The 14,800-nt window shown below is 46.6% G+C and overlaps 1 protein-coding gene across 3 annotated transcripts in view; it reads right to left on the reverse strand.

Annotated features, from left to right (window-relative positions):
- Flnb (filamin B) overlaps positions 1 to 4,780 on the reverse strand; it is a 142,633-nt gene extending 137,853 nt beyond the window's left edge. For all 3 annotated transcript variants that reach the window (XM_041662691.1, XM_041662690.1, XM_041662689.1), the window contains exon 1: positions 4,332 to 4,780. In XM_041662691.1, coding sequence (XP_041518625.1) covers positions 4,332 to 4,623 — 292 coding nt within the window. In that variant the 5' untranslated portion in view covers positions 4,624 to 4,780. The remainder of the gene's footprint in view (positions 1 to 4,331) is intronic.
- Positions 4,781 to 14,800: the final 10,020 nt, after the last annotated feature.

The following is a 14,800-nucleotide window of genomic DNA, read 5'->3' on the forward strand; positions in this document are numbered from 1 at the left end:
GACTTGAGACCATCCAACAGTACCTAGTTTAGTTAACAGGCACTAACAGCACTTACGATGCGCCCTAAACCGCTCCAGCCACCTAAAATGTTTTATCTAATTATGTTATGTGCATGAGTGTTTCGCCTGTATGAATGTGCACGCCTGGTGCCCATGGTGTTCAGGAGAGGGCATAATATTCCCTGGACCTGGATTTACAGAAGGTCATGCACCACACCATGTGGGTGCTGGGAATTGAACTCAGGTCTTTTGCAAAAGCATTAAGTGCTCTGATTACTGAGCCAACTCTGCAGCCCCTGTTCCAGGTACTTTTAAAAATATTACCTTGTTTAATCTTTGTAACAACATTTAAGGCGGTATTTATTATTTCTATTTCAGCAATTAGACAACAGAGGCATAGAAATTCTTAACAGCTACTTTGTGGCAAGTAAGAATTAAACCAAGACTTCTTGTGCTTAACGCTCTGTCTCACAGTAATGTGTGGCTGTCTTGTTACAAATGGCCCTGAATGTCAATTCTAACAAAACATTACATTTTAATACATATGTATTCTTTGGGTTTTTACACTGCTTGGTCCAAGAGAACACACTGGCTTTTGCTAGCTAGTTCAGGAAGAACTACAAAGTGGGAACTATCTGTAGAACATCAGATTAATGATGGCAGAACAAAGGGGAAGAAGGAAAAGATGCTGGGTGGCAAGGTGACCCACCATTCAGAGATTCAAAGTCCTGGGAACTCACTAATACTTAGGCTGATCCTGCGCAGGTAAGGATCAGGGTCAGCTGCATCTTGTAAAAAGGCAGGGAGGCATTCCTTTTCTAAAGGATCAAGCCACAATATATTACCCGAATTTCTAGCAGCCTCAATTGTCATTCTTGGGCTTCGAGGCTTCTTTTCTTTCCAAAGTTAGCTGGGCTGTCCAAAAGTCCGAAAGATTTATGGAGAAAACGAGTAAATAAAACTGCCAACTCCTTACAAAAACTATAACTAAGCATGCTGTGCTTTGCTACAAACTGCTCAGACCTAAGAAGAAACTAAACAAAACCTTCAATTTTGGGATAGAGCCTAGGGTGGGACCAACTTCTGATGAACCACAAATGTGAGTAAATAAATAGCCGGGGTTGTCTTTCAGAAGTTGTTGGCAGGTATGCCACTGTCCTCTGGCAGTGGCTGAGCATCTTATGTCTCCAGCTGGGCTTACAGGCATGATTCTAAAGATTCCCACAATGTAAATAAACTGTGGGGAATTAGCCAAGGCATACAATGATGCCCTGAATTCATCCAATAATCTTCCCTGGTTATGGAGTAAAACATGAGCCCCTGGAGCACAGGAAAACGCAATAAAAGCCACCAATGGAGAAAGCAGATATTCCTCAACAGACTCAACCGTTAAGACAAAACACAAACTGACTCTACTCACCTCCTGACAGTCACAACATTTAACTCCTGAGCCCTCATCATAGCCCAGAGGATTAATCCTGTCACTTATAAAGGGCCTCATGATCCCTACTGCATCTGAGGCTATGGTTCAAACTTTGGGTATTCAGTTGTCCGATGACACTCTGAACCTGAAAAGTGTAGGCTACAATAGCCCTTAGTCCAGACAGGGAGGCTGGGTTGTCTTTTTGTTTTGTTTAAAAAAAAAATGTATGTATATGAGTGTTCTACTTGCAAGTATGCCTGCATGACAGAAGAGGGCATCAGATACCATTATAGATGATTGTGAGGCACCATGTGGCTGCTGGGAATTGAACTCAGGACCTCTGGAAGAGCAACCAGTATTCTTAATTGCTGAGCTATCTCTCCAGCCCCAAGCTGTATTGTTTTCATCCCTGACACTAGAAAGAAATTCACTCAAAATTCAAATTCAACAGCTTGGCAAAGCTGCATTCTGGGCCCAGCGCACTGTTTCCGATCTTTAAGTAGGGACACTAACAACAATGAAAATAACAACAGCAACCATGTGGCATCCTAGTACAGACCCCAGCCCCTAGTACTGACCCTCCTGGGACTCCTGGGAAGATCACTATCAGAAGGAATTAATTACTCTCAATTGGTTATCCCGGATATTCAATGGCAGTGGTCATCAGAATGTAACACCTAGTGGGTGGCCCTAATAAAAAGTGCTATGGTGCGCATAAGACTACATAAAATGAACAGTGAATAAGAAAACGGAAGTCCAAGCTAGATGATTTTTTTATGGTCGAGTCATTACCTACAACATCCCTAGGGGCAGCCAAAAGATGCCTTTAGCTCCATCTCATCCCTCAGCAGTATAGGCCTCTAGCAAGGTGGGCAGGCCTTCAGAGAAAACCTGTTTGCTAAGAGATCTTTCTGGAAAGCAACTAGAGAGGAGTGTATGTGGTCACACCCTCTAACCTAGGAATACCACTTCAGGGAATATGATCTAAGAAATATTTTAGCAGGGGAAAAAAAAAAGAAGAAGAAGAACAACAACAACCAAAAAAAAAAAGCACAACTTTTGATGGTCTACCAAAACAAGCTGGCCATGGGTAACAGACCTATATCAGATGAATCAAATGAATGGGAGATCCCTAACTGTGGGATGTTAAGCAACAGGGGGAGGGGAGCTCAAGCCTCAACAGGCTCAGGACTGGAAATCATGAGGACCAACTAGAAAACTGCAAGGGACCACCAAACAAGTCCAGAATGAGACCCACAATCTTGGAGCACAGCTGTGAAGCCATGCTGGAAGCAGCTGCCCAAGAGTAAACAGCCGGTGAATTAGGCAGTCCTTGATGTTTTTTCTGGTGCTATGGTTTCTCCGTAAGCGATTCTATGTCATGTTTAACTCCTGGTTTAATTTAAGTTCCTTTGTTGAGTTAATTAAATAAGCACGAATTTTAAAACAGAATGGTTGCAAATTGAGCTCAGGCAGGCAGGCCTTGAGAGTTATTCCTTACAGGAAAGAGAACTTCCCGTGCAATTCTGAGGTCCCCCCTCCTCAGTATGGGAAGTGGGCCCCCAGAAGACAAGTACCCCAGGCAGCTTCCTTCACTGGGCAGCCGCGCCTGGGAGGGAGATCCTGCTAAGTGTTGTAGCTTCTTGGACCCAGGAAGTAGGAAGCTGATCTACCTGCCAGCACAGGTGTGGGGAAAGTCGAGCATGAGGCTGGGCGGAGGTTCGGTCTAGAGGGAACCCTTTTCCCCTGGAGAAAGTCCCACATGCCACACCCACCTTCCTCTCTGTCACTGGAGTCACTATAATGGCCTTGTTTCCTGAGGAAACAAGCCCAGCCTAAGTAATCCCTCCATGTACTCACAGTGTGAAGTGCACACATCCTCTGCACACGTATACACAAAAATCTTCACACACACACACACACACACACACACACACAAATGCTCTAGCCGGCAAGGAACGAGTCCTCACATACTCAACCCCTTTGTTCCCACACTCACAAACCTCTTTAGAAACTTTCAACTAGTACAGACCTTAATCCTCACCCTGAGACAGTAGAAAAGAAGGCAGACTCAAACGCCTTCTCAGAAAGACCCAGGGAACGGGGTGGGACAGGGGAGAGAAAAACCTTAGCTGTCACCTGCTTTAGTTTTTAGTTAGACCATACTTGCGGTGGGGGGGGGGGGGGGACGGGGACCTTGGGGAACCCAACTAGCCCTCTAAACTTCTCTCCTCTTCTGTAAAATGGGCCTAATGACACCTCAGTCCACAGGACATTAAGTACTGAGATAACTTAGAAGGTTGTGGCCACACAGTCAGCCTTAGTTAAACTTCTATAGACACTAATTACTCTCACCACTAAATGATCTCAACCTGAGGCGACCCACCACGCTGACACAGAGCTGAGAAGTGAGGACATTCCCTCCTGATTCCCCCTCCCACCCTTGGAGCCCACACCCATTCCGGCGTTGGAAGGGGAGGGGAGGGTCCCAGGTCTGGTCTCCACCTAGGCGAAGAGATCCCAAGCCAGAAAACTGTCGCGTCCTAGGTCTCACAGACTCCAAGCCAACGCCCTTTCGACCGCGGCGGTTCACACTGGGCGCACCTGGCTAGCGTGAAGTTGGGGTTTGGTATTTGACTCTAGGGTTCAGCCATCAGGGTGATTTCCCCAGCAATCCCAAGGTGTGCCACAATCAAATCTGCAGCTGAGGCTGGAAGTTCTTAGCAATCACGCCAGGTCCCAGCCCACAGATGGCACTGTGGAAAAGGCCTAGGTTCCTAGAATCTCATTCCAGGGCCACCTCCCCCTCGTCTCAGCGCCCACACCTGGCCCGGGGAAGCGATGCGCGGTGGGGCGCTCTGCCGATACCCCGATTTTTGCAAACTCAGGGCCGGGCCACAACACTCACCAATGGACACGAGTTTGATGCTTTCGTGGTCCAGGAACTCCAGCGCCACCGACACGTTCTCCAGCTTCATCTGTCGGAAGGTGGGCCGCTGGTGGTACTTGTGGTGCATGCGCTTCTGGCTGAGTACCTCCAGCAGCGCGATAAGCCGTAACCCGTCGCTAAGGTCGGTCTGCAGGTTCCCGATGCGTTTATTCACGCACTTGAGGTGCTCGTTGCACCAGCGCGTGAACGTGTTCTGCTGAATCTTCTTCCATGGCGCGTCCTCCGCCAGGTCCTTCTCGGTCACCGGCATCCTGGAAGCGGAGAGAGTGCACGGAGGCAACAAGCTGCAGGGGCTGATCTAAAAATCCCCAAGGACCGAACCGAAGCAAGTGGGAAGGCGGCCCGAACTCGCTGCTACCCAAGCCGCAACAAGAGCTGCTCTGCCCTCGTCCGCCCCCGAGAGCCCAAGTAGCCTGGCCTGGCGCCTGCGCGCTAGGCAGCCCAGCCCTCGAGGCTCCGCCCCGTTCAGACTCTAAAGAAGCGAACTCCTAAGCTGCGCTCGCTCTCTACAGCCCAAAGCCTGCACTACGCCGGGTTGCCGCCTCAGTTTCACGAACCTGACGTGACGGCCAGCTAGAAGGAAGAAACCTGGGAAACGCCCAGAAGAAGAGCACTTGCAGAATCAGGGGACTAGATGGAATGGTCACATGGAAAGGGAATGTGCCACCCATCTGTAGGTTTAGTGAGAGGCAGGTGCTTTTCTCCGAGTCTGCAAGGCAATGGTAAATTAGACACCTTGATTTCCTTATGTCAAGGAACTTTAAGTCTAATACCATGCACACACCACAGTAGCAGTGGTGAAAACGAACACTGTTTTCTATGGATATCAGTTGGCTTTTACTGGTGTAACAAATTACCAAAACCTGACGTCAAGAATTCTACAATTTCTTATTTTGCCTCTCTGTAAGTAAGATGTCTGGTCTGAGTTTTAGTGGGCCAAAACTGAGGTCACTAGCCCAATCAATGTATTTCTTGCTGAAATTTCTGGGAAGAAAAAATGTTCTTTTGCCTTTCCAGGTTATAGAAGCTGTGTGCACACGTCGGCTTATGATGCCTTTCTTATTCTCAACACCTGTAAACTACGGCACAAAATATTTCTCGTCTTCTCGTCTCCTTAGTTCTCCATAGTCACATCTTCCTAGAACTCTCTTAGGACCGCTTTGATTGTATTGGGTGAGCTGATTAGTCCAGAATGATCTTGTTATGTTTCATTTTCTACCTGTGATGACCAAGAGGCTCCAGGAAGGCACAGCCTGGGGAAAGGGCTTGATTAATGGGTGTGGGCCCCCTACTGACCTGTGTCCCTTTTCTCTTCCCTTCGCCTAAGACTTCCTTTCCCTCCACACCCCACAAACAGCACCAGGTCCATCTCAGTCACTGCTGTGTCTGTGTACCTGGTGTAGGGTTGCCATAGGAAACATTCAGGGAACAAATGGGCGGGTGGGTAGACGACCGGTTGCGTGGATGGAAGGATGAACGGATGAGCAGTTGCAGGCTGAGGTGGGCAGCTTTCATCCTGTAGGCTTTATCACTGGGGTACGGGGCCCCCTCTCTGTGTGACCTAAAGCCTGACGTTTCAGCCTTGAAGAATCTACATCCGGTCCCTACCCTGGGTGGGGTATTTACTCTACTCATTTCCACAAAACAATTAACTGCAAACATGTCAATCCAGGGAGATTGATACTAGAAGGCTAAACAGCCCTTCCCCGCCTTACGCGGAAAAGAGTAACACGCTCTTGCCATTCATATATTCTGGCTTCAGGCTCCTAGGGTATGCTCATAGTTCCAGCTTTTATTTCCCGTTGTATAGAAGAAATAATGATACTACCAGGAGAAAACCTTCCACTTTATCTTACTGACTGTGTTTCCTGTAAGCTCTTCAATACCCTGGAGGTCAACCTGTACCCTTGATTTCACTTTCACTTCTCGTCCTAATTTTCCATAACACCAGATCTAATTATTTCTCAATATTGAATTCCTAATAGTGGGTATGGCTAGGCCATTGCTATACAAAACTTAATTCACGTAACCCATTCCTCGTTGTGGAAAAATTTGACTGTCTACAGGGTGTCACCAGACCAAGCAATCATACGGTTGGGTCAGAGCAATACGGCAAGGCTGCTGGCGCTATATAAAGAAAGGCTATATATGTGTATATCTTACCTGTCAGTGTGTAACATACCTCTTGGATGACTCATAAGCAAATAGGAATGTTGGAGACTGGGAGAGGCATTTCCTTTCTACGTTTTAAGTTATAGCACACTCACTCATGTGTGTTCCTCTTCTGTCTCCAACAGGGTCTCATGTAGTTCAAGTTAGCCTGAAACTCTCCACGTAAGCAAAGATGGCCTTGCACACTTGATCCGCCTGCCTTCACCCCCTAAGTGCTGAGATTACAAACATACACCACCACACTGGCCTTAGGAATTTTTTAAAGGGCAATTAAATGAATATTTGTAACATTCAGATTTCAGGTTGGAGGTTGAACTCAGTAACAAGCACAGTGTTGCTTATCAGTGGAAAAAGCTGACAAACATCCCCCGACTCTGTGCTCAAAGTAAGCCTCACCTGTGATGGGGAGACCGCTACAGACCTCCCTCTCCACAGGACATGATGGGAGGCGCCCTTCATCTCTGGGTTGTTTTTTTAAAAAACACATAGCTCTTACTGTAGGCCTCTGTCTGCCTATAATTTCAGAGGAGGCAGAGGCAAGGGATTGAGAGGTTGAGATCCTCCCTTGGCCACATAGTGAACTCCAGGCTAGCCTTAGCTACATAGGAAGACTGTGTCTCAAAAACAGTAACAACCAACACACACACGACAAACACACACACACACACACACACACACACACACACACACACAGGTTGACTGAGAAGTAATTCAAAGAAATAGCTTGCTATGATTTGGGGGAAGTGTTGTATGTTTTAAGTTTGTGTGTGTGTGTGTCTATATATGAATAATGTTTACATGTGTATAAATATATATACATATGATCAAATATATGAATACAACTTGTTGAGTCTGTTTAGTGTTGATTGATTATACGTATATGTTTTTAGAGGTGACCATTTAGTATTGCATAGCTAATTAGGAGCCTCATTTTTCTAGAAGATGAATTCTCCCTCTCTCAACAGTCAATAACTGCCCATAGCACTTCAGAACAGGAACTCAAAACAGGGAAGGAACCTGAAGGCAGGACCTGATAGAGAGGCTGCTTACCCGCTCATTCTTCATGGCTTGCTCAACTTGCTTTCTTATAGAACCCAGGACTTAGCCGGGCATCATGGAAAATAACTTTAATCTCAGCCCTCAGGAGGCAGAGGCAGACAGATCTATGTGAGTTCGGGGCCAGTCTGGTCTACATAGTGAGTTCCAGGACAGATAGAGCTATGTAGAAAGACCCTGTCTAAAAAACAAACAAACAAGCAAACAAAAAACAAAACAAAAACAAAAGAAACAGGACCTCCAGTACAAACAAGGCTGCACCCACAATGGACTGGACCCTCCCCCATCAATCACTAATTAATAAGATGTCCTATAGCCAGATCTCATGGGTTTCCTTTCTTCCTTCCTTCCTTCCTTCCTTCCTTCCTTCCTTCCTTCCTTCCTTCCTGTTTGTTTATCTGTATGTTTGTTTTTCAAGACAGGGTTTCTCTGTGTAACATCTCTGGTTGTCTGGAACTCTGTAGACCAGGCTGGCCTCTAACTCAGACATCTGCCTGCCTCTGCCTCCCAAGTGCTGGAATTAAAGGTGGGTACCACCACTACCCAGGCATTGGTTTTGGTTTTTGGTTTTCACTGCCTTGCTACTCTCCTCCCTCCAGCTCCTTCTCAAATTCATGTTTTCTAATTGGCCAAGCCAGTCTTTGTACCAATCCTTGTACTGGATGTATTGTGAGGTAGAGATAGCTGCAAGAATACTTGTACTAAGTGGAAGGTGTAAGAGAAAAAGCAAGAAGAAACCTGCTCTCTTGGAAACTACCTATGTCCATTCTACTTTTTCACAGACGGGCTTTGCTGGGACATTCTATTGAAAGACGTTTACAAGCGGCGGGGCTCACTTTGTGTCCTAACTTAGGGCCTGATTTTTAATAGTGCTGAGGCATTATTGGCACCAGGAGCTAGATAGTTCTTGTCCTGAGGGAACTGTTTCATTCATTGTATGTTTGGCAACATCCTTGACCAGTAATAGGGAGAAATATCTTATCTGTTTCATGATGACAGTGTCTCTGGAGACAAAACTACCCCTATTTGGTGTGGTTTAGGCTGTCCCAGAAACAGATTTTGAGGTGAAGATTGCAGAAGGCATGAGTAATGGAAGAGGAAGGTAAGGTAGCCAGTGTTGTCTGGCAGCTCCTTAGACTTTAGCAGGCTGGGAGTGTGGTTACTTAGAATACACTCCCCCTCCTTCATAATCAGCTTTGGACCTTGTATAAAAATGCCCCTCCTTCAGATTTAAATAAACAAAGCTTGGTGGTGGTGATGTGTACCTTTAATCCCAGCACTTGGGAGTCAGAGGTAGGCAGATCTCCAAATTTAAGGCCAGCCTAGTCTTCAGAGTGAGTTAAAGAACATCTAGGACTACACAGAGAAACCCTGTCCAAAACAACCACCACCAAACTTAAAAGAATATATGAGGAGCAGCAGCTTAGTTTGTAGAGTGCTTGTCTAGCATGCATGAGCCATGGGTTTGATATCCAGCACTACACAAACTGAATATGCCTGCAATCTCTGCCCTCTGGGGATAAACGCTGGGAGATCAGAAGTTCGAAGTCATGTTCCATGTTCGGGGGTGCAGCTCAGTCGTCAAAAGTACCAGCCTAGCATATCAAAAGACCTGGATTGGCCTCCCTAGCACTTCCTAAATCAGGATGATATGACAAAGAGGCTCAAGGTCTTCGGGGGATTGAACTCGGGCTTCATATATACTAAGCAACTCCACCAACCAGTTTACATCCCCAGCCCTTGCTTTTGAATATTCTTTATGAAGGAGACCTTATCCTATTTCACAGGTAGGAAAATTGAGATTTAGAGACTCCGTGCCTGAGCTGGCTGGCCAGTAGGAGATGCAGTGCCCAAACTCTGGTCTCCAGACGTACTGACCCTGCAGTCTTTCCCCCGCCTGAAGAAAGAATCCTGCAGACATCTCTAGTGATGGGACTCTGAGCAACAGAAAGGTTATCCTGGGGTTTGATGAGTCAGAGAAGGACTCATCAGATAGGGATATTTCCACAGCAATTCTGCTGACATGGGTCTGATGTTAGCCTGGCCTTCATCTGGGCTTGGGTGGAGCTGTTTCAACATGAGAAATAAAATACGAGTTGGCCCTGTCAGTTTAGCAGGAGGCAAATAGAGAAAGAAAACAATATTGGGGGAGGGTTAGAAAGAAGAATGGGCTCTGTGGTGAACCAAAACACATCTCGGTCTGGAAGGATTTAGTAGGAGGCCGGAAGAAATCAAGGAGGACATAATTTTGCTGGTCATCATACATATTGGTGGGACATGTGGGCAGATTACAAGCTTATCAAGGGCCTATGAAAAGAAGTCTGTTAAATTTCTTGGTTTTCTTGAATAAGGTCACATTGTTAGGAAATAAAATATTCACCCACAAATTAAGCACGTATCTTCGTAACTGGGATGTTCGTAATCTTGCTGATAGTAATAGATCAATCCCTCTGTACCAGCACAAAGACGGATACAGAGGTTAAGAGAGGTCCCTTGCAAGTGACACCCACTGCTACTATAACAATGGGCCAGTGGAGAGAAAGGGAGCCGAAGTTTCTGTTCAAGAAGGTTCCAGCTGGTTGGCATGGTGGCACCTGCATATAATTTCAAGACTTGAGAGGCAGCGGTAGGAGCACCAGGAATTCACAATAATACCAACAAGGTCTACATAAGACCCTGCTTCAAAGAAACTGAAGGAGAGCTGGAGGACGTAGTTTACATGAAGCCCTGGGTTCAAATGCCAGCACGGCATGGTACACGATGGTATATGACTATAATCCTAGCACTTGGGAGGTAGGGGCAGGAAGATCAGTTCAGCTTTAGCTATATAGATAGTTTAGCCTGGAATACATAGGACCTTCTCTCAAAACGAAAATAAAAGAGGTGCTATGAATAGCTCAGCAGTCTAAGGCACTTGCCACAAAGCTTGACAATCTGAGTTTGATGGCCAGAACTCAGATGATGGAAGAAAACTGACTCCTACAACATGTACTCTAACATCTACATGCCCAGTGTGGCACCTGTACGCATGTGTGCATGTGCGCGCGCGCACACACACACACACACACACACACACACACACTAATGATTAAAAAGAGACTAAGAATTTGAGGGAAAACAACATGGAGGTTGTAGGGAAGAGAGGTAGGGGATGATGTAAATACAGTTACACATATATGAAATTAATCTTTTTTCTTTAATTTTTTTTAAAAAAAAAGGTGTAAAGAAGGAAGCCCCTTCTGCAGTCCATGGTGGTTGGTTTGGGGTTGGAATGTGATTCAAGCAGATCAGATTTTTTTTTTTTTTCAGAGAATTCTCAGCCAGACTCCCTTTATTCTAGGGCCTGGGGCATCCAAATGGACACTTTGGCTGCCATATAGGGAACAGGGCAGAGTCCTGGTGACAGCACTCAGTGGGATGAGTCAGAACCTTCCCTTTTTTGGAATTCATTCTCAGTCTTGACTAATAGGGCCTGGTCTGTCCCACAGGACTGGGAATTTCCTGGTCTTTTATCTCATCTTTAAGCACCACACCCTCTTCCCCTTCCAGATCCTGGGTGGGAGCTGGCAGGCAGATGTCACTGCCCAGTTACGGACTCCTGTTACTCCTGGGTACCTGGCTGGCAGAGAACACCTTGTCTAGTCTCCTCACTCACCACTCAAATGAAGACCTGAAGCTTGGAGGAATGCTTGTGACTGGACAGTAGTTTTTCTCTTGAAGGCTCCGGAGCAGTTTACAGGATTCCAGAAGCCCAGCTCACCCTGCCCTGGTCCTACTCTAGTCTGGATACTCCAGGGAGCTGCCTATGCATTTTCAATTGTGCTTGAGGTTCTGAATCTGAGCCATTTCCTCCTTCTAAGCCTCAGGTTCCTCAGGAGTTATCGCTAGACAATAGTGACACCAGACCCCCCAAGGGAGGTTGTCACTGAGGTCACTAAAGGAAATAGCAAGGATGAAGAACTTGGCAAACAGCCAATACATTTAGGAAATAGCACTATACTGAAAATATTTCCGTTTTAATTTTTAAAATTATAGTGTGTGTGTGTGTGTGTGTGTGTGTGTGAGAGAGAGAGAGAGAGAGAGAGAGAGAGAGAGCGAGCAAATCTTCCCCCACGTGAGTCCCTGGGGTCTAACTCATCAGGCTTGGTAGCAAGTGCTTATTATACTCACTGAGCCATTTGAGCCATTTTATAACCCCTGAAAACATTTTTTTGAAATGTAAAGAACTCTTCAGGCCTTCCTTTAAACTAGAAGGTAACAGTCTGTGACCCCACAGTTAGGCCGTGGGTGTAGAAGTTAGACACAGCCCCAGAAGCCTTCCTCCAATGACCTGTTGGTGCTGGACGATCACCCCCCTCCACCCACCCCCCACCCCCGCCCCCTACAAGCGCGCGGTGGCGCCCCAGCCCCTCATTCCTGTGAGTCAGCTCTATTCTTTAAAGTCAAGTAAAACAAAGCCCACAGTTCACTTCCTGGCATCTCCAAAGAAAGGCCTAGAATCTCCAGATCAGAACCGACTCTCCCTCGCTGCCCAGGCCTGATAACAAGAGTGGTTAGGGTCTGAGTCAGCTGGGAGTAGCTGCCTAAGGATTCACCTCTGCGCACCACTCAGTCCTTCAGCGCCACCTAATGGAGAAATCAGTTCAAACTCTTTGGGAGTTGCCCAGGCCAGAGTTAGGGACAAATGGTTAACTGACTCTGACCTTCAGATTCTCTCTGGATCCCTCAGTCCCTACCCGTTTCAGGGTGTGGCTGGCATACCCCACCCCCTGCCCTAAACTGCAGTCCAAGGGCTAGGCTGCCCTTCCCCCAGCTGTCCTTCCCTATATAATCCAGACATTGTGGTTACCTGGCCTTTTTTTTTTTTTTTTTTTTTTTTTTTTTGACTTACCCTTTACTCTCTTGACCAGTTTCCTGGTCTGGCTCTCCCTTCTCCCCTCCTCCTTCTCCTTATGTGGGCCTGCTCAGGGTTGTGTCCACTCCGGACTTGCCCGGATGTCTCTGTCTCTAATTATGCTCTCTCTTGTATCTATAATAAACTTTCTCCTCCACCATCTCTAAGAGCAGGCTTTTCCTTTTTTTAATTAATTAATTAATTAATTATTTTTTCATTCAGCCAGGAAGTGAAATGGCCTCTCCCAGGACTTTCTCAGCCAAGCTGGCCTAGGGAGTGGAGCAGCCCTGAGTACTGAGAGGAGACAGGCAGGGAAAAGGTGAAAGGTAGTTGGCACCCCACCTCCTGCTCTGGGAGAAACTTGCCCTACACCCTCCTCGAGGTCCACCAGTCTACCAGCATGGTCTAACCTGTCCACATGCCAACTAGCAACTGGAGTCACCCTTTTTCCTCCTTCCCTCCCCCTCCCCCACCTTTTTTAAAAAAAAGATTTATTTATTTATTTTTTATACAGTGTGTTCTCTCTGCATGTATGCCTGCAGGCCAGAAGAGGGCACCAGATTTCATTACTGATGGTTGTGAGCCACCATGTGGTTGCTGGGAATGAACTCAGGACCTCTGGAAGAACTATCAGTGCTCTTAACCTCTGAGCCATCTCTCCAGCCCACCTCCCCTTTTTAAAAGTACCATCTTACTACTGTGTAGACCAGATGGCTTCAAAGTCAGAGATCTTTCTGTCCCCATTTCCAGAGTGCTGTTATTAAGGTAGGTACCTACCATACCAGAAAACTGACTTTTTTTTTTTTTTTTTTTTTGCTGGGCTGGGACTGGGGTGGGCAGGTGCCAGGGTGGGTGTGTTGAAGTCAGAGGCAAACAGTCTTTCAGAGTTGGTTCTCCTTTTCATCATGTAAGTCCCTGGGATCGAAAGGCAGTGAGGTTTGTTGGTTGACACCTTCACTCACTGAGCTATCTTGCTATTTTTTTTATCTTTTATATTCTTCCTGTCTCTCCTTCTTTCTTTCTTATCTTTCTTCCGCTACAGTGTCTCCATGAACTCTGTGTTATAGGTAATGATTTTGAACCCTTGCTCTTCCTGCCTTTACCATCCCATGTGCTGTGATTACAGGCATATCCTATCACACCTAGTTTTGTCATTCTGGGAACTGAATCCAGACTGTCACACATGCCTGGCAAGACTCTACCAACAGAGCCACATCCCCAGCCCTATGTGCTTACTTTAAAAAAGAAGAAAGGGAAGGAGACACAGCTAGGTCTTTGGGGTCCACTGTGATGGTACACACCTATATTCTCAGCATTGGAGAGACTGAGGCAGGGGTGTAGAGAGTTCTGGCTACCCTGGGACACAGAGAGAGACTGTGTATCAAAGAAACAAAATCAACTACACAGGCAGAAACCTCACTTAGGTGACCACGGCCTCATCACTTCCAGGGTGCTCTCCCCTCTGTCATCTTGGGCATTAGGGTTTCCACTCATGCATCTGATGGGGACAGGAAGATTCAGTCTTGTAGTATGAGTATTTCTTCTGACTCCCAAGTCCTAAGTCCTTTCTCCTGAACTCTAGGTGCTGCTGCCCATAGCTCCTGGAAAGGACCAGAGCTTCTTATGCCCCAGAGTCTCTTCCTCCTGGCTTCCTTGTTTTATTTGAGTCAGGGTCTTACGTAAACCAGGCTGTTCTCAAACTTACCTGTAGTCAAGACCTTGAGCTACTAATCTTTTGTCTTTACCTCCCAAGTGCTAGGAGGACCGGTGTAGAACACTGGGCTTGAGAGGAGACTTCCTAGAGCAGGAAGCATTTCAGTTGTCCATGTGTTCTGACCAGCAAAGCAGGGAGCCAGGTGTTTCCTGTTAAGTCACCTAGGAGGCTTGCCAGGTGCTGGCTGTGCTGCCGTGGACAGGTTCCCTTTCTTTTTGTGTGTATCTCCACTTTGCCCTCTATAAAATGGGCTGAGGGTGCCTGTCAGTCTGCAAGGCAAGTAGTCCATTGGCATACAAATGCCTTGTGGTATACAATCCACCTCTTCTCTAGTGGGAATTATCTCCAGACAGCCTCCTAGTTAGCCACTTTCCTGGTGTGGATTAAAGGAAGGGGCCAGGACTGGGAAAGAGTGAAGCCAACCTGGCCCAGGTTTTCCAGATTATCCCTGGCTGTGTAAAGTTCTTGGGGTGGGCAGAAGGGTGAAACTTCCTTGTACTAACCTGAAAAAGAAGAGCTTCCATGGTGCTGCGGTCCCACCAGAACCTGGGTTCAGATCCTGAAGCAGGGAAGGGGCATTGGCGAAGAAAT

Source organism: Microtus oregoni, unplaced genomic scaffold (assembly GCF_018167655.1).
Source record: "Microtus oregoni isolate MIOR12 unplaced genomic scaffold, Mior012 000013F_ref0000133, whole genome shotgun sequence".
NCBI classification, from domain to species: domain Eukaryota; kingdom Metazoa; phylum Chordata; class Mammalia; order Rodentia; family Cricetidae; genus Microtus; species Microtus oregoni.